The sequence below is a fragment of the Nilaparvata lugens genome, chromosome 9, assembly GCF_014356525.2.
Source record: "Nilaparvata lugens isolate BPH chromosome 9, ASM1435652v1, whole genome shotgun sequence".
NCBI classification, from domain to species: Eukaryota; Metazoa; Arthropoda; class Insecta; order Hemiptera; family Delphacidae; genus Nilaparvata; species Nilaparvata lugens.
Genome location: NC_052512.1, coordinates 20,894,524 through 20,919,567, shown reverse-complemented (window position 1 = coordinate 20,919,567; position 25,044 = coordinate 20,894,524). Strand labels below are relative to the sequence as shown.

The 25,044-nt window shown below is 35.6% G+C and overlaps 1 protein-coding gene across 1 annotated transcript in view; it reads left to right on the top strand.

The window, feature by feature from the left end:
- The window catches only part of LOC111058703 (fibrillin-2), a 341,293-nt gene that overhangs the window by 83,252 nt on the left and 232,997 nt on the right, over nucleotides 1–25,044 (top strand). Inside the window, 5 exon segments of the mRNA XM_039435620.1 lie at nucleotides 2,593–2,853; nucleotides 7,907–8,062; nucleotides 13,349–13,639; nucleotides 17,890–18,009; nucleotides 21,328–21,450. Coding sequence (XP_039291554.1) covers nucleotides 2,593–2,853; nucleotides 7,907–8,062; nucleotides 13,349–13,639; nucleotides 17,890–18,009; nucleotides 21,328–21,450 — 951 coding nt within the window.

Genomic DNA, 25,044 nt, shown 5'->3' with positions numbered 1-25,044 from the left:
CCTTATAGTGAAAGGACCTTTAAGTTCCAAATTTCAAGTCATTCCGTTAATTGGGAGATGAGATATCGTGTACACAGACGCACATACACTCATACACACATACAATACCCAAAAATCAGTTTTTTGGACTCAGGGGACCTTGAAACGTATAGAAATTTAGAAATTGGGGTACCTTAATTTTTTTTGGAAAGCAATACTTTCCTTACCTATGGTAATAGGGCAAGGAAAGTAAAAAAATCTGGTGTGTCGCACTCACACAACTTTCCTTGCCGTTATGAAAATTTCCATTATAATTTAAAATCAATCAGCTGACGAGATCAATTCTGCTATCTCTCCGTGAATCTTCTTCTCTTCTATACATAAAAGCGAAATGGCACTCACTCACTGACTGACTGAATGACCTACTCACTCGCAGAACTAAAAATCTACCGGACCAAAAACGTTCAAATTTGATAGGTATGTTCAGTTGACCCTTTAGAGGCGCACTAAGAACGGATTTGAAAAAAAATTTCAAAGATACGCCCAAAATCTGCATTTTTTCAGCGTTTTTTAGCGCTTTCTCAGCTTTATCGAGAACAAATGAACAGAAAATGTTCAAATTTAGTACAGAAGCTCAGCTAGGGTGTAATAATGTTGTGTTAGAAGTAATTTGAAATAACTCCAAAGATACGACCAAAATTAGCGTTTTTTTGCGTTTTCTCAGTTCTTTCATCAAGTAATAGACAGAGGTTTAGGTTAGGTAGGGTCTAAAAATGTTGTGATGAGGTGACTTTAATATTTCATCAAAGATACGCCCAAAATCAGCGTTTTTCTCAGCTTCTCTGCGTTTTCTCAGTACTTTGACTTTCTGATGGAATGAAGCATGCTCAAATGAAAAATGCAGGCGAGCGAAGCGAGCCCGCTGATCTCATTTCTGGACGATCCAGTCGAGGGTCCAGGGGGCGGAGCCCCCTTGCTTGACGGATATGGCGAGCGAAGCGAGCCTGATGGCTAGTTATTCAATATAATCAACCAATGTATCTAGACTTACATTCTAGGCAACGTTAGTAGACAGAAGGTTGATCACTCACAGGTGTAAGATTCAGTGGTGGGGGGAACGCCAGCGTGACGTCACGTGTAGTAAAAAAGTGATAGAGTAACCACACTGATCACACAGTTTATTCACTGTAGCTTCAAATAGATCGTCGTTTAATCCCCTTAAGATTAACCTAGAACTTGAAAATTCTCCGTACTTATAGCGAATGAATTATCGATTCTAATGATGTTGTTAAATATATTTTAAGTTCATTCAACTTGTATGAATAAAATGAAGTTGAAGATTTTCAAAAATTCAAAACCGTGACATGAAAAAGTTGATACGCTGGAAAAGCGTCAGTAGACCACGTTATACTGTTATAATTTCAGATTAACCCATGAAACAATCTTGATAAACCAATGAATTGCAATAAACCGATTATCCGATCCCGATAAATCCGATGCATTGCATTCATATAAATGCACTTAACACATGCGGGTATCAAGCACTTGTTCTATGAGAATCAAGATATCTTATCCCCGAAATTCACAAGCTGATTTGTAGCCAAACTACAAAATATAAACACGACCTAGAAGATGAAGAAACCTTAAAGGTTTGAAAGGGTAGGTTAGGAGGTGAGGTTTTTGCTTTTAAATGGCAAAATGCTTGTATTATTCAAATGTTTTGATAATTATTGTAAAGCTGAAACAGAAAGCTTGCATGTCAGAACATGTTTGTATTAAGTTGATTAGATTTTCAAGAATGCGATATTCTGACTACTTTGTACTACAGCCTACGTCACGGCTGCAGTTTCCCCACTCCAATTGCATGATAACTTGAATTCAATAGATGAGTGACCAATCTTCTGTCTACTAACTTTGCATTCTAGGTACATTGGAATCAACAGTTGCCTCTCTCATTAAGTTATCATTTGAATGATAACATTTTCTCGAATGTCCATGCTCAATCTTTTCCACTTAAAATTTTTAGTTTAAATTGTATCTGAAGCCTGATGATTGGAAATCTAAAATCAATCTTTGCATAGATGGGGCTGAGCTCCAGAAGATTTTACAGATACGGGACTTGTGGCAGTTTATAGAGCTTATCAATTACTATTTTATGTATGAATTTGATCAAAATCGTTGGAGCTGTCTTCGAGAAAACCGCGAAAAACCCGGTTTTTGAAATAATTTTCGACATTTTAGCCGCCATCTTGAATTTTATTTGATTGAAATTGTTCGTGTCAAATCCTTATATTGTAAGGACCTTAAGTTTCTAATTTCAAGTCATTCCGTTAATTGATATCGTGTACACTAGAGAATTTATGAACCCAGAGTAAGGTCCCTCGACTCAAATGACTTTGGATGAATGCAAAATAGACCGTTCTCAGTACCTTAGAACTCACACACAGTCTTAATCTGTGAATCAGGAATATGCCTTTACTGATTTTGATTCAATTTTCATAATGTTTTACTCCCAATCCAGATTATCATCATAAATCCTAGAAAATTCACAGAATGACTAACAGATTTCATTACAGTGTATTTCATTTAATGTGGATGTTTTATTTGGCACAGACATAGACGAGTGTGAAGCGATTCCGGGCCTGTGTGTCGGCGGCAAGTGTCGCAACACTGTCGGCTCGTTCGAGTGTGAGTGTGCGGCCGGACATCAGCGTGACCCGGACAACAACGAGTGTCGCGACATCAACGAGTGTCTGCTGTCGTCCGGCCCGGACGCAGTCTGCGAGCACGGCCGCTGCGTCAACACCGATGGCAACTACTACTGCATTTGCAATGCCGGCTACATACCGTCGCCCAATCGCAAAAGCTGTATTGGTAAGAATCAAAACATAGTGAAACGTTATGCAGAGTGAGTCATATGTATAGGAACCCTTCAATAAATTGGATACTGTTGTAGTTATAATACTGTAACTTTTAGGATGAGTTATTGGTCGAATACTCTACCTTTTGACGTACAACTGAAATTCAAACCCTCATAAGGTGACTTAGGGGTTGTAATTCGAATATTTCAAATGTAATATGATACTTGTATCCATAATGGCGGCTGATTGAAGTTTTAGTGTTTTAGGAAATGAGGGGTTGTAACTCGAATATTTTGAATGTAAACATCCATTGTGTGGTACATCATTTTAAAGGCCTTTCCAAAACAAGAAAGATGACATCAATGGTATGTTCTATGATACTTTTATAAAAAATGGCGGCTGATTGAAGTTTTATTTTTTGAAGAAATAATTGATAAAATTTAATCAGCCGCCATTTTGGATAAAAGTATTATAGAACATTTTTATTGATGTAATCTTTCACATTTTTAAAAGGCCTTTCAAATGATGTACCACACAATGGGTGTTAACAATCAAAATATTTGAGTTACAACCCCTCATTTCTTTAAAAACTAAAACTTCAATCAGCTGCTATTTGAATACAAGTATCATATAGAACATTATTTTATCAATGCCATCTTTCTTGTTCTAAAAAAGCCTTTAAAACTATATACAGTATCGCACAATGGGTGTTTACATTTAAAATATTCGACTTGCAACCTTAAGTACCCCCCTAGGAGGGGTTGAAATTCAGTTGTACTTCAAAATGTATCGTCATAATTTTATAGTTAAACCACTACTACCTAACTGTCCTTTTTACTTTTTCAAGTTGATCTACATAAAGTAGCCTGCTGTGAAGTATGAAGAAGGCATCATGTATCTATAAAAAATGTGGTGTGGCGCACTCTCACAACTTTCCTTGCCGTTATGAAAATTGATCACCTGACGCTAGTGTTCCCGCGCATCTCAAGTCTACTATTCAAAGATTTGAGCCAGCTGGTGACAGGGCAATAACACTGGAGACACACGAGGTCTGCTATCTCTTCATAGTGAATCATTTAATAGAATCAACAGTTGCCAACAGATTAAATTGGTTATAAGTATCATAGAACATTTTTATCTATGCCTTCTTTCCTGTTTTAAAAAGTCCTTCAAAATGATGTACCACACAATGGGTGCTAACATTTAAAATATTCGAGTTACAACTCCTAAGTCACCCCCTTTATGAGGGGATGATATTCAGTTGTACGTGAAAAGGTAGAGTATTTGAACAATAACTTATCCTGAAAGTTACAGTATTATAGCTACAACAGTCTCCAACTCATTGAAGGGTTCCATACATATCACTCACTCTGTATATACCGTCGCCCAATCATAAAAGCTGTATTGGTACGGTTCAAAACAGAGTGAACAGTTAATAATTACATCAATAAACCTGTATCAGCTACCGTCTATATTTATTTATTTATTAGGTTAGCAAAAACAATACAACGATTGGGAAAGAAAAAACAGGGTTTGCCCAAAACTTCTTCAATTTCCCAATTTAGTTTCAAATTGTCCAATAATATTATACAAAGGTTACGTCTATTTCAATTTATACACCATCTCATAATCTGAAAATATAAATGTTTTGAACTAGTGGATGGCACAAAATTCTTAGGCCTTTATATTGATCAGTGGCGGCTCGTCCTATGTGTTCAATGGTTCATTGAACCCCTATAATTGAATCAACTTCCTATACAATGATGAATTTGCAACTCAAATAATTATATATTTTTTTATTTTATACTCATGAAATTACATCACAACATTTTCATCTACGTAAACTTAACGTCGATGTTTTGCGGCTGGTGCCTGAGAGCCCGGAGTGGCTTGCTTGAAACAGCATCGAATGGCATGATGAGACGTGTGGTGGTGGAAAGCAGTGTTCATTCCCCGATGTGAACCCAAAAACAGGGCTGGGTGAGGTAGTGGAGCAGAGGAGGGGAATCGGTTTGCTAGCACGGATTTGGTTCACAATCCTGTCTGAACCAAGTTTGCACGAGTTCATCCGAGAGTAGTAGCCGAACCTAGCCGAGGCAAGTGAAGCATTCGGTAATCCTCGGAATGAATCTTGAGTATTCGTGATACGGATACAGTGCCATCTTGAACTTGCTTATAACCAATATATTCAAATTTGGTGGCAGTAAACAGTAAAAAAAAGGTAAACAAGAAGTAGCCTAAGTGTGACAGTTTTGAGGTTATACGGTATGGTTTTGGGTATACACTGTATACAGTTTTGATAGATTTCACTGAATTTTACGTTATATAAATTTGTTTTGCGTGTAGAAGAATATAGTAATTTCTAGTGTGTCCATTTTCTTTTAGTGAGAGTGTGAATATAATTTGTTGTGTTACCGTAACAGCATTTTGATGAAGAAATATGAATAATTATGCAATAATCATATACAAATATGAATATTGTTAGTATTTGTTAAATACGAACAATATTAATATTGAGAATAGGTGTAAAATAAAACATAATGGTAGACCAACTCTCGAAGTAAAAATCAAACAAGAAAAATATGAACAGGACAAAAAATTTATATCTGTAGAAAATATGCTCAATCTTTTGGGTGTAATTCCTTGAAATTATTATTGATCACCTTTATACTTGATTATGCTCAATACTCTATATCCTCTTGACCTTTGTCCCCGATAGATCATGAGGTTGAACCCCCAAGCTAGAAGATCACGAGCCGCTACTGATATTGATAGCAGCTTATCATGGGATAAACATGTTTCTCAGGTTGTAAAAAAGATATCCCCCGACCTTTTTGCTTTGCGGCAATTGACAGATATCTGCAGTATACAGACAATGAAATCCCTGTACCACTCTTTAATACATTCTCATCTGGCATACGGACTTGCTATCTATGGAAGTACAACCAAGAGTAACCTCGATAAGATACTATTACAACAAAAAAGAGCTCTCAGAATAATAATGAAGTTAAAAAGATTAGACTCAGTAAAACTCGTTTTTCCACAGTTTGGAATCTTAACAATCTATGGGCAATATATTTTTGACGTAGTCATGTATTTAAAAAAATAATCGTCAACAGGATCAAGAAACGAAACACATGGCTACAACACCAGATTTGGAGGGATCGAGGAGAAGCATAGATTGGATTTCTTTAAGAAAAAAATACTTTTTATGGTAAGCTGATCTCCTGGTGACAAATGATTTTGTCGGAGAAGGCTTAGTTGTTGAAATTGTGCTAGGCCCTGAGGTCTGCGGACTTGAATCGTATCAATAAAGTTATCCTAATTCTAGTGGTTTGAGGGTCTTGGAAATAAAAACATAGATATGCGGTTGACTGACTGCTCTTATAATAATGAAAATAATATAGAAAATATTACAAAATAAATCTTTACATGGATAATCAAATAATCAATATGTCTTTAAGAGACCAACACAACATGTATTTAAGAGATCAAATACAATACGTCTTTAAGAGACCAAATACTCATGTCTTTAAGAGACCAAATTTACGGGGGCACATCTGATATTGCAGTGGGGGGTATCAAGTACTTATCTAAGATCTGTCGTCCTCGAGTCCGGTGTCCAGAGGGGATGGATGAGGGTGAAGGGTGATGGCCTCCAGGCATCGGCCTAGTGGCGTCAGATCGAAGATCGTCTTTCAGCCCCGCACGGCAAGGTCAGATGTCCGATATCACCGGCCATCTCGGTCGGCGAATTCGTCAGCCCTCTTTCGACAGCAAGGCATATTTACAGCTCGATCCTCGAATGAGTATTCAAGAATACACATACACAAACAAAAAAAAACCCTTAAATGGGTTTTCGACTGTTACTAATCCATAACCTACAATAATAATTAAGTGCAGCAGTCAACCGCTCTGAATGGAAATCAACTACGCCGTTAATAATAATTTAATAAAAATATTAGGGATTTCAAAACTGATCGGATAAATGATTCCGAATAATATCTTTAGTCTCCAGGAGAGAACAAAAAACAAAACGAATATGTCATGATTAAATCAGATAAGAAATAAATCAGCTCAGAAAATGATGTCTGTACTCTACAGAATCTACAAGCGGTCTCCTGTTCAGGTCTCCAAGTCGACCGAATCAGGCACAAAAAATAGGTATCAGGGCTAGCAATGAAGCCAAAAAAAATTACCAATTACAAAGACGTGGTGGGGACGACAATAAATTTCCCTCAATAGAGCGAGAAAGGAATAAAACTAACAAGGACAGAATACAGGAAAATTCCCTCAGTCAAAGTAGAGGACTCAGCAATAGAATGGACGTTAATCCGATTTTTATGATGATTTTGCGTCTACAACAATTCTAAGTACTCAGGGAAAAAGTTGGAAAACAATAGAGGAAATATTAGAATTTAATTACGTAATGTGCTGAATTACATCATGAAACCACTCCGATACCGTGAGAATCGCAAGTTAATCCAGCACTCTAATAAAATTTTATCTTGGAAAAGTTATAATTTAAAAAAATTTAAATTTCGGCACAATGGGGAGAAAATTTTTCAATATACTTCCTAGAGAGTTGAAAGAAATAGAGGAGGTTGAATACCTACAAAAAAAAATTAAAGGAATATTTGGTGGGACTATACTCCCTATACTCTTTGCAGGAGTATGTCAATTTGACTGTAAGATTTTAGAATCTTGTTTTTTATCAGAATTTTTGACTTCTGTATGTGTAAAGGATGATTTTGTGACGATATTAATAATTCTTGTTGTAATTTGACCCTGTTCAGATGTATTTTGTGCATTTTGAAGAATAAAGAAATTTTCAATTCAATTCAAATTAGAATAGAACAAACAATTTTGAATTTTGATAGATTGATAATAAAACTTCCGTAAAAACATATAGAAGGCATTGCCAAGACAGAGGAACGGCAACGTTTTTCTCCTATTCTTCTTCACTGCCATTATAACGTGGACCTCACTATAGGCCTATATGATTTGTTCTGTACAAGTACCATTACTATCTCAAAAGTTTTAATTCATTCATTTTTCATTTCCAGATGCAAGACAAGGCAACTGCTATACAACCGTTTCCCGAGGAGGAATATGCAGACAAAGCTTGAGCATGAGACTCTCGAAGAAAGATTGCTGCTGTGGCATAAATATGGGTAAAGGGTGGGGTGATGACTGTGAAAAATGTCCACTGCCTGGAGAGAGTAAGTAGAGAATTCACATTTTTTTCCTTAAATCCCTAATATTTAAAATTATATTTAAAAAATTCACATTTTTTTCCCTAATGTATGTAAAACATACATTAATTTTGAATTATATATAAATATGTCGTATGGATACAGTGGCAGAGACAAATAATAATAGAAAGAGATGAAAACAATTCATACAAGTATTTTCAAGTTTTTGAGCCAGAGTATGGCCTCGTCATCTGCTACATGCAATTTCTGTAGCCCTCCCTGGAATCTTGACAAAGAACACTCCGTAATGATGTGGTTAATACTTTGCTCCTCACCACATTCATAGAGAGGGGTGTCTGATATGCCCCATCGATGCATGTTTTTTGGCATCTCCCTTGTCCTGTTCTAAATCTGTTCAGTCTCACCCACAACTGTCGAGACAGCTCAAAACCATTCACCCTCCTAGTTGGATCATCAACTATTTCCTTGTTTCTCACTGAAACAGATTGCCAAGCTTCGGTCCACAGTTGATGTGTTTGAGGGTTTTCTGCCTGTGGGGGGATTTTCCAAAAAGGTTTTCTGGATTTGAGCCTCAGTGGAGTAGGCAAATCCAGGAGCAGATCTTTGTGGATTGGGAGCTCGCTTAGCTTGCATATCTTGCTCATTTCTTTGCTAGCTAACTCTTGCCTCCTAGATGTGGTGGAGAAATGTTACTGAGAACAGGGAGCCAGTCTGTCTCAGTCTGCATCAGGCAGCCAGTTATCACTCGTTCAAGGCTGCATCAATCTGTCGAGTGTGGCAGCTACCCAACCATACAGGAGCTGCATACTCAGCAGCACTGTAGATGACAATTTTGAATTTATTTATTTATTCATCCAATAGTAAAAAATCACAAATTATCAGATAGCCATATACATAATCTTGGTTTGAATGAAGATTGATCAAACCTTGAATGTAACACATTATAGCAAGACAACTATAGAACAGACCCCAACACTTGAGACGTTGAGGGTTGTAAACAAATCTATATAATAAGAGAGAGTAGGGTTGTGTTTGTTTGCATCAAAACATGTCAACTTTTGCACATAGATTCTAAAAATATCAATCTCTTGCACCTCGAAGCCAAAATTTCAAGTTTTAGTTTCAGAATTAATGTTCAAATTTCATTCATGGGACATGAAATTTCATACAGCACATATTGTTGTAAAATGTGTGTTTTTTTATAAGAAGGTTATAACGTTGTTACAAGACAATTAATATTTTGAGTGGAGCTCAAAAGTGTAGTGGTAGAGCACTTGACTTTGGAGCGAATGTCTCTCGGATCAAATCCTGATTCAATCTTTTTGTTCTTAATTTTTCCCTGGAAATGTATTATTATTAATTTCTTGAAGGAAGTTGTATTCATTACGATTGAACTTGGATTTCATCAAATAATTATATAATGTAAAGTTTTGCCACCAGTAAAAATGAAATGGACATAAGTTAAATGCTGTACCATTGGAATTCATAAGAAAAACATGAATAGATCACAATAAAATTAGTAATAATTTTTATTCTTCAGGTATAATGTACTATCAGACACGAATTCGGAGTGAAACGAATATTGTAGGTATTTTGTTTGGAATTGGGGAAACAAAAGGCTACCTAATTCAAATTGAGGGGGATCCAATCGATACTAAAATTGACGTATTGAAAAAATCAAGATGATACTGTGAGATTTTCAAGTATTATGTCTTCCTCAGTTATCTATACTATAAAATTTTTAAGATTGGGAAAACAAATCAATATAAGTTCAACTATAATAAAGGAAAGAACTGTCTTATACATGTATGGAATGGGAAATTAATGTTTGAAGCATCATCACGTCTGAACTACTCAACTGATTATCTTGAAATTTTGCTTCTAGATTCCTAATTAACCGAGGATGGTTATAGGCCTATTTCAATTCTTCAAGATTTAATTACATCAAGTTCGTGAAGTTTTCAATTTGTCATGCTTCCAGTTGTTGTATAGAAACAAGCTGAACGTATAGAACAAAGCTGAAACAATCTTTTAAAAGGGAGATTAGATGATAGGTATGATTGGAGATCCTATTCGAATAAAAATAACTGTCACATTTTTCTGTCGCATCATCATTTTGGACCACCATCTTGGAACCACAATTTTGAATTCAACTACATTCTTTTGAATTGAAAGGTGGTCATATGATACATGATTTTGATACGGAATTTCAAGAGAAAATGAATGGTGAAAACTGCACATCGATTTCTCAAACCATTAAAGGTATTCTCATTCAAAGATCATCCATAAATCATCCATCTATCCATAATCTATTCTATAATAATGGAAAGAACTGGCTTATACACTTACAGGATAGGAAAATAATGTTTGACGCATCATGTCTGAACTACTGGACTGATTGACTTGAAATTTTGCATAAAGATTCTTTATTAACTGAGGTTGGTTATAGAACTGTTTTCAATTCTTAAATATTTAATTACGTCAAGTTTTCAGTTTGTAAAGTTTTGAAATAGACCCTTGCAGAGCACGAGTTACCTGCTAGTACTGCATAATCCAGATAGCTACCAATTGACCCAACTCCCATTTATCCCAATCTATCAGCTGATCAAAATTGTAATCTGGATTATGCAGTATTTATTTATGACTGGTTCCATCTTGAATCAAAGGTTGGGGTCTGTTCTATAGTTGTCTTAATTATAATAAATGCAACCATTTGCTCATGTATACCTGGTTAGGGTTGAGCTTGGCCTCCTGTGGGTTGGGGGAGCTTAGAGTCGATCATCGTACTCAAGAATGTGTTGAAAACCAGAATTCACCCACAGTATTCATGCTTGTCGTAGGAGGCGACTAAAATGGACCTCAAGGCAACTCCAGAAGTTGCCTTGCCTTCAAACCCACGGGATTTGCCCCATCAGGGCAGTTTCGGAGGGGCAAAAAGAAAAACCCAAGAGACCAGAGGTGGGTGAAACTCCAGGCACAAATGAAGGTCAAGAGGCTAAGTCGAGGATGGCCGGGTGCCCTAGAGGCAATTTGGCGACCCCTCCTTCAGCGGAAGGACCTATAAAGAAGCTAGGAGTGAAACTCACGTTGGTCACGAGTTTGTGGGTGGAGAGACCAAAACTCACCACTGCTCAGAGAAAGGCGGCTATTCAGGCGAAACGTCTTGGGAGAGGTGAAGCTTCTGACCCTGCAGAGTTTCGGTGGGGCAAAAAGAAAAACTCAAGAGACCAGAGATGGGTGAAACTCCAGGCACAAATGTGGGTCAAGAGGCTGAGTCGAGGGTGGCCGGGCGCCCTAGAGGCAGTTTGGCGTCCCCTCTCTCAGTGGAAGGAGCTACAAAAAGGCCAGGAGTGGAACTCACGTAGGTCACAAGTTTTGGGTGGAGTGACCAAACCTCACCACTGCTCAAAGAAGGGCGGCCATTTAGGCAAAACTTCTTGGGAGAGGTGAGGCTTCTGACCCTGCAGAGTTTTAGAGGGGCAAAAACAAAAACCCAAGAGACCAGAGATGGGTGAAACTCCAGGCACAAATGTGGGTCAAGAGGCTGAGTCGAGGTTGGCCGGGCGCCCTAGAGGCAGTTTGGCGTCCCCTCTCTCAGCGGTAGGACCTTCAAAGTAGGCCAGGAGTGGAACTCACGTAGGTCACGAGGACAAATCAGTCTGAAGAGACTGCCAAGCATATCACACTGGATTGCAACAAGCAACCGGGTGATGGGATGTTAGTATAGGGAAAACTCCTGGTTCTTGTAAAGAACACAGGTACTGGTTTGCCCAACTAACATACTACTTGGGAACACAATAAGCTTCGGTTGACGTGTGGGGTTCTTTGAACCTTTGGATCCTTTAATCCATCCCTTCAAAAACAATAAACAATAGGGTTGAGCTTTTTTCAATTCAAGAAAAGGAATTGGCACTCCATGTCAATTAAGTCTTATAACTCTCCACCAGATACACATGACTTGTCACAATAATGTAGGTGTAGGTCAATTTCTGTATATTTTATAACATGAATCATTTACATATTTTCATCAATGCATTCAGTCATAAGTGATTTTCCTGATAGACCTATTGTATTAGTTTTCTCAGGTGATATACAGGGTGTTTCAGAAGTAGTGTCGAACATTTTAGGGTATTGTTCATGGATGATAGGAGACAACAAATGTTGTATTTTAAGTGTCCAAAACTCAGCGGTTATCCTTATAGCTGCCATTTTGTTTTTTCACTTAGGAATTATTATCTCAAGAACGAAATTTTGTATTGATCGGAAATTTGGCATGAATATTTATGCTATGAAGACTCAACTTTAAAAAATAAAATAAAAACTTTTTGATGTAAATTTTCAAAATGGCGGCCATTTTAAATTTTTGATTACAAATTTCACGAAAACCATTCACTTCAAAGAAAATTTACAAGAGAAAAAAGTAAGCAAATTTTATCAAGATTTCAAGGATACCTCATTTATTAAGATTGATTGAGTACTTTATTTATGTAGATTACAATATATACTGGCTTATACACTTAAATACAATAGCTTACAATACAGCAAAATTATAGATGAATTTACATAATACAGACTAAGAAAATTATTATTGAACTGTATATGATATGAAAAAAGCAATTTGTGATAACTATATATATATTATTGTTATTCATCTACATGGATTGGCAGAGCTTTGTACATATCAATGTCCATTCTTTGGAAAGAATATTCAAAATATCCTTCACACTAACTCTCTACCAAAAGATCAGAGAACAACAGAGGAATTGATTATTTTCTTACAGCATGCATGGTCATTAACAAACAAGATCAACTGAAAACATTGTAAAATCAGCTGGATGGCCATATGGAGTCATACCGAGTTTCAAAGCTTCATCTCAAATACAACTGGGATTGAAAATGTAATATTGATGTTTAAATAATTAATAATTGATAAATAATAATTTTCCCAATGATTGCGAAAAGTGGTCATGCATGCAATACGAAAATGATTAATTTCTTTGTTATTCTCTGATCAATCTTAATAAATGAGGTATCCTTGAAATCTTGATGAAATTTGCCAAGTTTTGTGTCTCTTGTAATTTTTCTGTAAAGTGAACGGTTTTTGTGAATTTTGCAATTGAAAATTTAAAATGGTGGCCATTTTGAAAATTTAAAATTAGACACTCAAAATACAACATTTGTAGACTCCTATCATCCTGGAACAATACCCTAAAATGTTTGATACTACATCTGAAACACTCTGTATAATTCATCCATTCTATTAATTGATTGAAACATTTATTCATTTTTCAGATGAGCACCGCAAGCTGTGTGAAGAGATCAGCAGCAGTGGGAGTGTGGGTGGGGGTGGTATCGGAGGCCTCACTCCTGGTGGTCTATCTTCAAAATCCGGCCCAGAGGGACCATTTAATGGCACTGCAACCGGTGCATCAGTGGGTCCTGTGCACCGGATGACACCTGTTGACGAGTGTGCCCTGCGCCCAGACATTTGTGGCACAGGGGGCCGCTGCCTTGACACACCTGAGGCCTACATATGCGAGTGCTATCCTGGATACTCGCAGGCCAGCTCACATGTGTGTGAAGGCCAGTTTACAACCATATAACATACAAGATAATTTTTTGTTCAAATCCAAACAGGATTACTGTAGACATCGCCAGTTTTATCAAGATATAAACTATTATAATTCTACAACATAGTACAGAATAATATTATACTATAGTTGGGTTCACATTATATTGGCAGTGGAGAATAATGTTGCCAATCCTCTGTCTTGTCAATGCCTGATCTGGCCATGTTCAAATAATGTCTAGACCGAGATTGGTGAAACTGAGCATCTTGGTGAGTCATCTTTCTTGATCAGGTAAGCTCATGAAAAGGGCATGCATCTATAGTGAGGTCCATGTTATAATGGCAGCGTAGAAAGATAGGAGAAAAATGTTGCCGATCTTGTCTTGTCAATGCCTTCTATAGATGGCAGCTGATACAGGTTTATTGATGTAATATTAACTGTTCATTCTCATTTAAAATAATCAATTATAATCCTTTGAGCAAGAAATTATTTTTTTCAATAATTCCATGATGCATTTTCATAATTAAGATGAAATATTTTGTCAATTAATTATTAATTCTACATTGTTAAAAGACGATCTGGCAACAGAGCAAAGTGAGAAAGAGATAGCACTATCAACTTTGTTGAATGATAGACAAGGATAGCAATACCATTGCCAATCAAACACTGCCATTATAACGTGGAACTCACTATAGAATATACCAATGACCAGTACAAGAATACAAGATGCCTCAAATTGAAACAGGCCTAAATCAGTCAATGTAAATTTTATAAAAATATTTTTCTTTATTCCTATTATTTGACACTGGAAATGAATAATTATCTACAGTATTTGATTCTGAAACAAGATTCTATAATAGACATTCCATCAAGCATATAGGGATAAGATAGGGAAGTGATTGTCTGCGTGGTCATGCTGACTTAAGTTTGTACTCTGATGAGTTGAGATTCATGCTCTTGCTACTCCCGTTGGATGGGTGACCACTCCAACAATCAACTCTGCTAGATATAATATATGAGTTTGAAGTTGGTTGTTTGGAGTCCACCTGAAGCTGTAGGTCAGTGTCCACTCATTTCTTAATATCATCATAATACTTACCATAACCCCCTTAACCCATGCCTGTGCTAGAAAATCTAGCCACTATGCACACCCTAGATGCCCGGGGTGAGAGTGCCTGCCAGTGGAGATGGCTCAACTCCCCTTCAGCCACCAGCTATAAAAGCCAACATGCTCAGACAGCATCAATCCGCTTCTACCCTTCCTCAGTACGTGAGAACCCCTGTCTGCGACCTGCTCTCTTCCTTGGAAGCGCAAGACCACCTGTCATTGACCTCTAGCCCTCCTCAAAATGCCAGACCTCCTGTCAGTGACCACTAACACCTACTTAGGATGAGAGACCTCCTGTAAGCGACCACTAAGCACTAACACTTACTTATGGCGCAAGACCTCCTGTCAGTGACCACTAACACCCACTCAGGACATGAGACTTCCTGTAAGTGACCTGCTCTCTTCCTTGGGGGCGAAAAACCTCCAATCAGCGACCACTAACACCCACCTGTCAGCAGCCTGTTCTTATTCTAGGAGACGTGAGACCTCTGTCAGCGACCTCTAAGGCGGGCTATACACTGGTCATGTCTTACACACATGATGTCTACGACAAATCTCATGTCCGAGGCATGTCGCCTATGAAACCAACCTGTGTTGTAAAATCAGAGCATACTCACTGCTTGCGACAGATGTTCAAAGCATCGCCTGTGTATCGGACAGGTGTCGCACGGAACCGGTTAGCCGGTTAGCCAGGTGTTGCTGGATGGTCTTTTAACAATGTAGAATTAATAATCAATTAACATAATATGTTTTTCTTAATTATAAAAATTCATTATAAATTATTGAAAAATATAATTTCTTGCTTAATCTATATATATATAAAAGCGAAATGGCACTCACTCACTGACTAACTGACTCACTCACTCACTCTAACTAAAAATCAACCGGACCAAAAACGTTCAAATTTGGTAGGTATGTTCAGTTGGCCCTTTAGAGGCGCACTAAGAAATCTTTTGGCTATAGTTTAACTCTAAGGGTGGTTTTTAAGGGTTTAAAGTTAGTCTAAAAGACTATGTATATTTTTCTTATTCTCTTAATTATAATTGAAAAATGTCCATACTATATGTTAATATAGAACTATAATCTAGAGAGAGTACCTCTTCGAAACAGTTGTTAACTGGTAACTAAATTAATAATTTTGTCAGGTTGGCATTAAGTTGAGTTGACTTTGTTAGGTTGGCACCAAGTTGAAGATTGAAATGCATTTATCGCGGAAAAATTGATTGGACACTGCTACTTCAATCACAGCTATTCCTGGAAATATTATATTACTAGCCGTCAGGCTCGCTTCGCTCGCCATATCCGTTTAGCCAGACGTTTAGTCTGGACTTCCGACTGAATTGTCCTAACACATGATAAAAATGCTCTAATGAAAAATGCAGGGAAGCGAAGCAAGCCTGCTGATCTCATTCTTGGACGATCCAGTGATCCAGTCGGGGGTCCAGGGGGCGGAGCCCCCTGGCTAGTCGGATACGGCGAGCGAAGCGAGCCTGACGGCTAGTAAAATATAAATTGATTATTCTAAACAAGAATGAACCGTTAATATTACATCAATAAACCTGTATCAGCTACCGTCTATAGAAGGCATTGACAAGACAAGATCGGCAACGTTTTTCTCCTATCTTTCTACGCTGCCATTTAAACGTGGACCTCACTATAGATGCATGTCCTTTTCATGAGCTTACCTGATCAAGAAAGATGACTTACCAAGGTGCCTAGTACCATCAAGCTCAGTCGAGACATTATTTGGACATGGCCAGATCAGGTATGCTTTACAACAAATACAGTGGAACATATGATTTCTATGATGATAGTTACTATTGATAACTCCAGTGCACACTTGTAAAACGTATCTGGCTTGACCTTAGACGAGTTATAGAATAGACACGCTGTGAAGTCTAGCCTCTGAAGCTAACATCTACTGCCATATCTCCAAATCTTGACGTCATCATCGGATAGAAAACTTTCAGATTGTGTCTATTTCAGAAGGATGTAAATTATTATTTATTAAAATGGTAAACTTCAGCTGCGCTCCTGCTGAAATAGACACAATCTGCTATGGAAAACAATGTAAACAAACTCTACAGAAAAGTTTTCTATCTGATGCTGACGTCACGATTTGGAGATATGGCAGTAGATGTTGGCTTCATCGACTTTCAGTATGAATATACAATGGGCCGTGTCTATTCTATAACTGGTCTAAGGGCTTGTTCAAATGTATTGAACGAGCTTAGTTAAACCGGGCATGAATGTTTTTAATCTATAAATTGCGTTTTCAGTATAAATAATTATTATAATAATCATTATTATGGATAAGTATATACATAAATAGAAATACAAATCTCAGTACCCTTTCAAATCATTTTATCACAACATGTTTCGGACATTAATGCCATTTTCAAGTGAAATTAAAAAGGGTACTGAAACTTGAATTTCTATTTATATTACATGTACCGTAGGCCTAAAGAAAAAAGACAATAAAATAGAGTATACACATCTATGTAGCCTCAATACTGTACATACACAATATACAGATAATTCAGGCCTTGAAGAATGCTTCTTCAAGGTCCATAACTATTTCTAGAAGGCTATGTTTCAACTTACACTGTGCAAACGATTCAATATCCACAAATAGGTTTGTTATTATTCCATATCAAGTAACAAGTAACACAGTTGAAAAGAAATATCAAGTCACAAAAATTACAATGTCAGCATATTTCAATTGGAAATGATTTGTTCAATAGGTTTTGTGTTAATGGGTTTGTTATTTTTCCATATCAAAAGTAACAAGTCACACGATTGGAAAGAGATATCAAGTCACAAAAATTACTATTCATGTTAGCATATTTCAATTGGAAATGAATTGTTCAATATGTTTTGTGTTAAATGGGTTTGTTATTTTTCCATATTAAAAGTAACAACTCACACAGTTGGAAAGAAATATCAAGTCACAAAAATTACAATGTCAGCATTATTTCAATTGGAAATGAGTTGTTCAATATGTTTTTTGTTAAATGGGTTTGTTATTTTTCCATATCAAAAGTAACAAGTCACACAGTTGGAAAGAAATATCAAGTCACAAAAATTACTATTCATGTTAGCATATTTGAATAGGAAATGAGTTGTTCAATGTGTTTTGTGTTTGGCTTTTGCAGATGTGGACGAGTGTAGCAAAGGTTTGTGTATGGGTGGTCACTGCACCAATACTCCTGGCAGTTTCAAATGCGAGTGTCCTGTAGGCTTTGATGTTTCCTCGGATGGGCGGCTTTGTATCGGTTAGTTGAACGAGCGAAGCAAACTTCTAGTTAAGAGTTGATTTTCTCACACCGATTTTTGGACTTACGATTTATTTTATTTCTATCAGATTAAACGGAACTTGACAAACATCATCTGTATCTATATATATATAAGCGAAATGGCACTGACTGACTGATAGAATGTAGAGTATACTATTCCAAAAGTTACCAAAGGTATTTTTATGTTAAGAAAGTTGAAGGAAATAGTATCTTTGAAAACATTATTAAACGTTTATTATAGTTATGTTCATTCTCATCTTCTTTATAGGACTATATTATGGGCGAATGGCAGCCATTCTCAATATTTATTTGTATTACAAAAAAGAGCTATTAAAACAATGTGTAATGTGCCTCCTTTAACTCACTGTAAACCGTTGTTCATTAGATTGGGAGCTCATGAGCTTACCTTGTATTTTTATGTTTAATTGTCTGCTTTTTGTAAAGTCAAATCCACATTTATTCTCAACTCATGACAACATTCATTCTTATAACACAAGGAATAAATCGAATCTGAGGAATGTACTGCTCTTACAAATCCAGCCATACGAGTTTTAAGGCCTTTTCAATAAAGTTTTATAACCATTTACCACCAAATGTTCGAGGTTTGACGCTCTGGCAATTTAAACTAAGAATTAAGAGTTTTTTTTTATAAAAAACTGTTTTTATAGTGTGGATGAATATTTCAATGTTAACATGGAGGCTATCTAGATTTTTAGGTAATTGCTATTGTTGTATGATCTCTAATATAGTTTGTAATATTGACGTGGCCGATACAAATTGTAAAGTGTTTGTCTGTGGCAATAAATTGAAAAAAATAAAAATAAATAAATAAAAAATACGCCCAAAATCTTCGTTTTTCCAGCGATTTTTTTTTGCTTCTTCTCAGATTTATCGAGAATAAATGAACAGAAAATGTTCAAATTTGGTACAGAGGTTTAGCTAGGGTATAAAAATTTTATGATGAGGTGATTTTAATATTTCATTAAAGATACGCCCAAAATCAGCGTTTTCCAACGTTTTTTTCAGCTTTTCTGCGTTTTCTCAGTACTTTGACTTTCTGATGGAATGAAGCATGCTCAAATTAAAAATGCAGGCGAGCAAAGAGAGCCCGCTGATCTCATTTGTGGACGATCCAGTCGGGGGTCCAGGGGGCGGAGCCCCCTGGCTAGACGGATATGGCGAGCGAAGCGAGCCTGACGGCTAGTAATCTAATAAAATGTATAGTGTCGGCAAAAAATAGTATGTCCAAAAATCGATGTGTGTGTAACTATAGTGAGGTCCACGTTATAATGGCAGTGTAATAGCAATGGTATTGCTATCCTTGTCTTTCATTCAACAAACCGGATAGTGCTATCTCTTTTTCGCTTTGCTCTGTTGCCAGATCATCTTTTAACAATGTAGAATTGATAATTAATTAGCAATATATTTTATCTTGATTATGTAAATTTATTATGAAATTAATAAAAAATAAAATTTATTGCTTAATAAAATATAACTGATTATTTCAAACGAGAATGAATAGTTAATATTACATAAATAAACCTGTATCAGCTACCGTCTATAGAAGGCATTGACAAGACAGAGGTTCGGCAACGTTTTTCTCCACTGCCATTATAACGTGGACCTCACTATAGCTGACCTATGCTTTGCCTAATCGACTTCAAATTCATAGCTGAACGTTATTTTGTTATGCTTGCGTTCACTGTCAATATTAGAGTACCGTATACATTTTTTGACCCTCTGTATATTTCTAAGACATCATCAATCCATATTTTATGACCATCTTGAATTTGCACAAAAACCACTTCTATCTATGAAATGAACACTTTTTTATTTAACATGACTTATTATTTACTTCCACTACATTATTTTGCAAAGGAAGAATCAAACAGAGTTAGCTCTGTGAGTGTTTTACTTTACATTGATATTTTTATATATTTTAGGATCGTGGAAGATATAAGTAAAAGTAGACAAAACATGTAGCCTATATTTGTCCGTATACTACACCTTTTCCAACTGTATTTGAGAAAGTATCAATTGTAATTGAGAAAAGTCATTTGTATTTGAGAAACATTAGATGTAATTGAGAATAGTCAATTGAATTTGAGAAGTCATCACTTGTAATTATTGAGAATAGTGAATTTTATTTGAGAAAGTATCATTTCAATTTGAGAACATGTGATTTGAAATCGAGAAGTTGTCAGTTGTAATTGGGAAATGATTTTAAAAAACCAGTTCTTCCAGTACTTATATTTTTCATAACTGTACTCATTTAAAATAATATAATATTTAATATTCCAATAAAACGTTTAGTTTTTTAATAAAACATTATTTTCAAGTCCAAAAATCCATTGAAGAATTGCCGAATTGTTTGATCAAGAGATTCAATTGATTGATGATAAAGTTCAATTGCGCCGTAAACGTACAGAATTTGATCTTCATCAAGTGCAATGTTTCACAAAATGTTTGGAGACAAAAGTCGCGTTGCCAATACATACATAGAAATAATACTCATTAACCATAATACTTCCACCATTAAAAATATCAATTTTCCACCATGCAAAGCCTATGGTAGTAATTGGAATACTGTGTATGTAGTACAGTATTCTTTCCTGATCAAATCAAACCTGTACTGTAGGCTACAGAAGAGTTACGACATGTCAATTGGAAAATTTTCTCATTTTCAATTGATATGTTCTCATTTACATTTGACGATTTCTCAAATACAATTCACTACTCTCAATTACATGTGATGACTTCCCAAATATAATTGACTTTTCTCATCTACATCTGACATTCTCTCTATGACAAGTGACTATTCTCAAATACAATTGATAATTTCTCAAATTAACTTGATACTTTCTCAAATGAAATTGGAAAAGGTGTAGTCAAGTATATAAAATATCAGAAATGCATTGTTAGACTGCATAGTGAATATAATATTGTCCAAGTCGAATGTAAGCTATTTTTCACTTAGTTTCAGTTTTTTTTATCAGTTTTGTAGTAGAAATAGTTCAAAACGGATTATTACTTACAGTACGTAATGGATAGTAAAATAGATGTTTTTTTTTGAGTTTTATAGTCGTTGTATGGTAACTGACTAAAATCCAATCCAGCATACATTGTGATCCAAGACTACCGTACATCAATAAACTGTTATACCCTGCTTCTGATCCACAGTTTGAATAGCTTCTCAATATCTCAATTCTTTCTCCCTCTGCTTTGTTCTTGCTTGATCTATTTAATTATTTACTTTACTACTTGTTCTTCATTATTTCCAATTGTTTTCAATTGCAGATCACGATGAGTGCAGTCAAACCGGAATGTGTGCTAATGGTTTATGTATCAACATGGATGGTTCTTTCAAGTGTCAGTGTAAGCATGGATTCATACTCTCTCCAACCGGCCATGCTTGTATTGGTGAGTCATGTCGAATTTCTTTTTGGTATTTAATAATATTTATCTGAGACATTTTCAACAAATGCAGAGTGTCCCACTAAAAGTGTAACAAAAGATCAGAGATTCTTCATGAATTTGCAACAAAAAATGTCCAGTGAAATTACCTTATATCGACCATAGTTTTCGAGATTTATGAAGATTTTTTGATATTTTTGTAAAAAGGTCAATAACTAGAAATCTATCAGTCAAAATATAATTCCAAGGATATGGTTGAAAAGAGGAAGAAGTTTCCAATGAGATTTATAATTTGTTATTTTGTTTGACATTTTTGAAATTTTTTATGGGCGTTCAGACTGTTTGTAATTTGGCTTTGAACTCGAAGAATGTATTTTTTTAACTTTGAGCGCTCTTAAAAATTTCAAAAAACAACAAACAAAGGAACAAATTATGCAAGATTAATTGGAAATTTCTTCCTCTTTCCAATGATACTTATAATTAGATTTTGACTGATAGATTTCTAGTTATTGACAAAAATATCGCAAAATCTTTATACTGTATCTCGAAAACTATGGTTGATATAGGGAAATATTTGTTGCAAATTTCATTTAGAATCTATGGTCTTCGGCTGTTACACCTTTCTCATAAATTCTCATTACACTCCTTCACAACTCATTAAACAACTTTCTCATTACACTCTTTCTTTATATATTTTTAATTCAAAAACTTTTGATTTTAATTTGAGAATCATTGAAGCCAGAAGGAAACTTCACATTTCACTCTACAGTGCAGTTTTGGAAATGCATTGCGAAAATACACCTTCTATGGCATTGAATGTGATGTTGTGATGTTCACATTATAGTTTATAGCATAGAGAATTATTTTAGGCTGATCAATAATGGTAGAGCATGAATATGCATAATCGCAAACGGTAGAACATGCATATGAATAAAACATATGTTTATCATGCACATACACTTGTTCATCATGCCTGTTTTGCCATAAGCAAGATGCTTCCAACCTAAAATAAGCAACCAATAACAATGAATAAACCCCTGGAAAATTATTTAACCTCACATAGAGCAGTGAAGAAAAATAAAAAACAAAAATTCGGAGATACAAAAAACTACATTGTTATGCTTCCAGCATAAAATAAGCAACCAATAACAATGAATAAACCCCTGGAAAATTATTTTTCGCCACACTTGGATGTAATGAGCTGGTTTACGTGCGTCATATGGAGGCCGAAAGTGATTGTTTTCCGACCAGGCCGGTAAAACTTTACGGCCCTAGGGCTGTAAAATGACCTTGAATAACAGCTGATCGTGTCCGATCTCACAAAAATCATAGAGATAATCTCATAACGACTGTAATAATCTATATAATTATGTATCGTGAATCGCGGTATCATGTCTATAATATATTTTATGAATTACTGTTTCATAATTTAATATTTATTATTGTGTTTTTGATATCAAACAATAGAATACGATGATATCTCCATAGCCTCAACAATATAATGTTGGCTGCATTGTTTATTGTCAGAAAGGTAAGTATCGCAAGTCTTTAAAAGTGAAGAATCGAATTTGAAATCAAAGTACTATAATTGTATCAATATTTAAAAGTGAGGTAGAGTAATAATTGTTTCTTTTTTATTATCGAATTCCACTTCTTAATGCAATACAATCAACAATAATAATAGGAAAATACAGCAGAGATCTAAAGTTTAAGGTAAGCCTACTGGTGAAACTCAGCCTTGACTGAAAAATTCCTAGTAATTTTTCCGTAATTCATTATTAAAACTTTTAGATAATTTTTCTTCAATATCAAACCATATAGAGAAAACATTCGAAGATTCAATCTTGAGTGGGCCTAATGTTATATGAAATATCTCATTTTCGGCCCTAGGTGCGAAATATACTATAACATCACATAGAGCAGTGGAGAAAAAAAATCTGGTGTGGCGCACGCACTCACACAACTTTCCTTGCTCATTGAACTGTAAGCCCCATTCTTAAACGAGAATAATTTAGGGGAATAACATAATGACGATTGGCAGCAACATATATTTGAAACTACGATCAGACTACTGTATATGTATATTTGTAATTGTTTTCAGAGTACTTTTATTTTTGTGTAAATTGTGAAATTCGATTATATTTTTTAATAGTCGTCAAAATAGCTGTTCTACAGATGAAATATCTCGACTATGTGTTCTTTTTATGAACTGCTCTACCTACCTACCTCATGCACGAGAAGGAGGCTACAAAGTCCATTTCCCAAGGATGGGGTGGACCCCCATTAGTTTCCCAGAAAGGAGACTCATGCCAGTTAATAGAGCTGATGAATAACTATACAGAGTATGACTTTGAAAAAAATCGGTCAAGTCATTTTTGAGAAAATCGTGAAAAACATGGTTTTTTAGTAACTATCCGCCATTTTTCTCAAGAATATTACAGAGCTCCTGCAATTTTCCCAGAAATGAGACTCATGTCAGTCGATAGGGCTTACGAATCCATGGTATAAATTTGAAGAAAATCGTTAGAGCCGTTTTCGATAAAACCGTGAAAAACATGGTTTTTAGTAATTATCCGCCATCTTAAATTGAATTTTATTGAATTTCTTATTGTCGGATCCTCGGTATGAGGACCTTGAGTTTGAAATTCCAAGTCAATCGGTTAATTAGGAATGGAGTTATCGTGTTCACAGACATACACACATACACACACACAGACCAACACCCAAAAATCATGTTTTTGGACTCAGGGGACCTTGAAACGTATAGAAAACTTGAAATTAGGGTACCTTAATTTTTTTTGGAAAGCAATACTTTCCTTACCTATGGTAATAGGTCAAGGAAAGTAATAAACAACAAAAATTCGGAGATACAAAAAACTACATTAAAAAATTTCTCTGTGATCAAGCCTTTCGTTGTGATGACATAGAAATGCATGTCGACTTCGTATCATGCCTGTTTATCATGCATGTTCTACCGTTAGTGGCCAGCCTTAAGCTATCTTTCATCCATGATATAGCATGGTCGTAGATGAACTACTATAACTGAATTATATTCAACAAACAACACAAGATAAAAAAACAACACAAGATAAAAAACAACACAATAAAAATACAAAATCAGGCTTTATGGTAGGGTGTGCTGAAATGAAAGAGAGAAGGGAAATACCCAATCAACTATGATTTCTCATGTAATAGACTTGTAGAGGGTATAAAAGTAAGGAATAAAGGGAGAAGAGGAGCGAAAAAGGGAAGTATGGGAGAAAAAGATGGGCAAAATGTGTAAGCTAGTCCACTTCTAACAATATATCTAAAAAATGGCATTGCAATCAGTAGTTTGAGCAGAAATCTCGAGCCACATATGTCGATATGGAAGAAAAAATTACTGTAGGTCCATTTTTTATATCCAGTCTAATTTTTTCCTGATCTTTGAGTCTGTAAGTGGTCCGGAATAAAGGTTTTTTAGTTTAGTACCTACAAATCTAGGGTTGTTTAGAATATATTTTAATGATCAGTTTTTTGCTTCAACTAATTCCTCAATATGACAGTTGAAACAACCCCCCCCCCCCAATAATTGATTTAACTAGAGCATGATATACCATT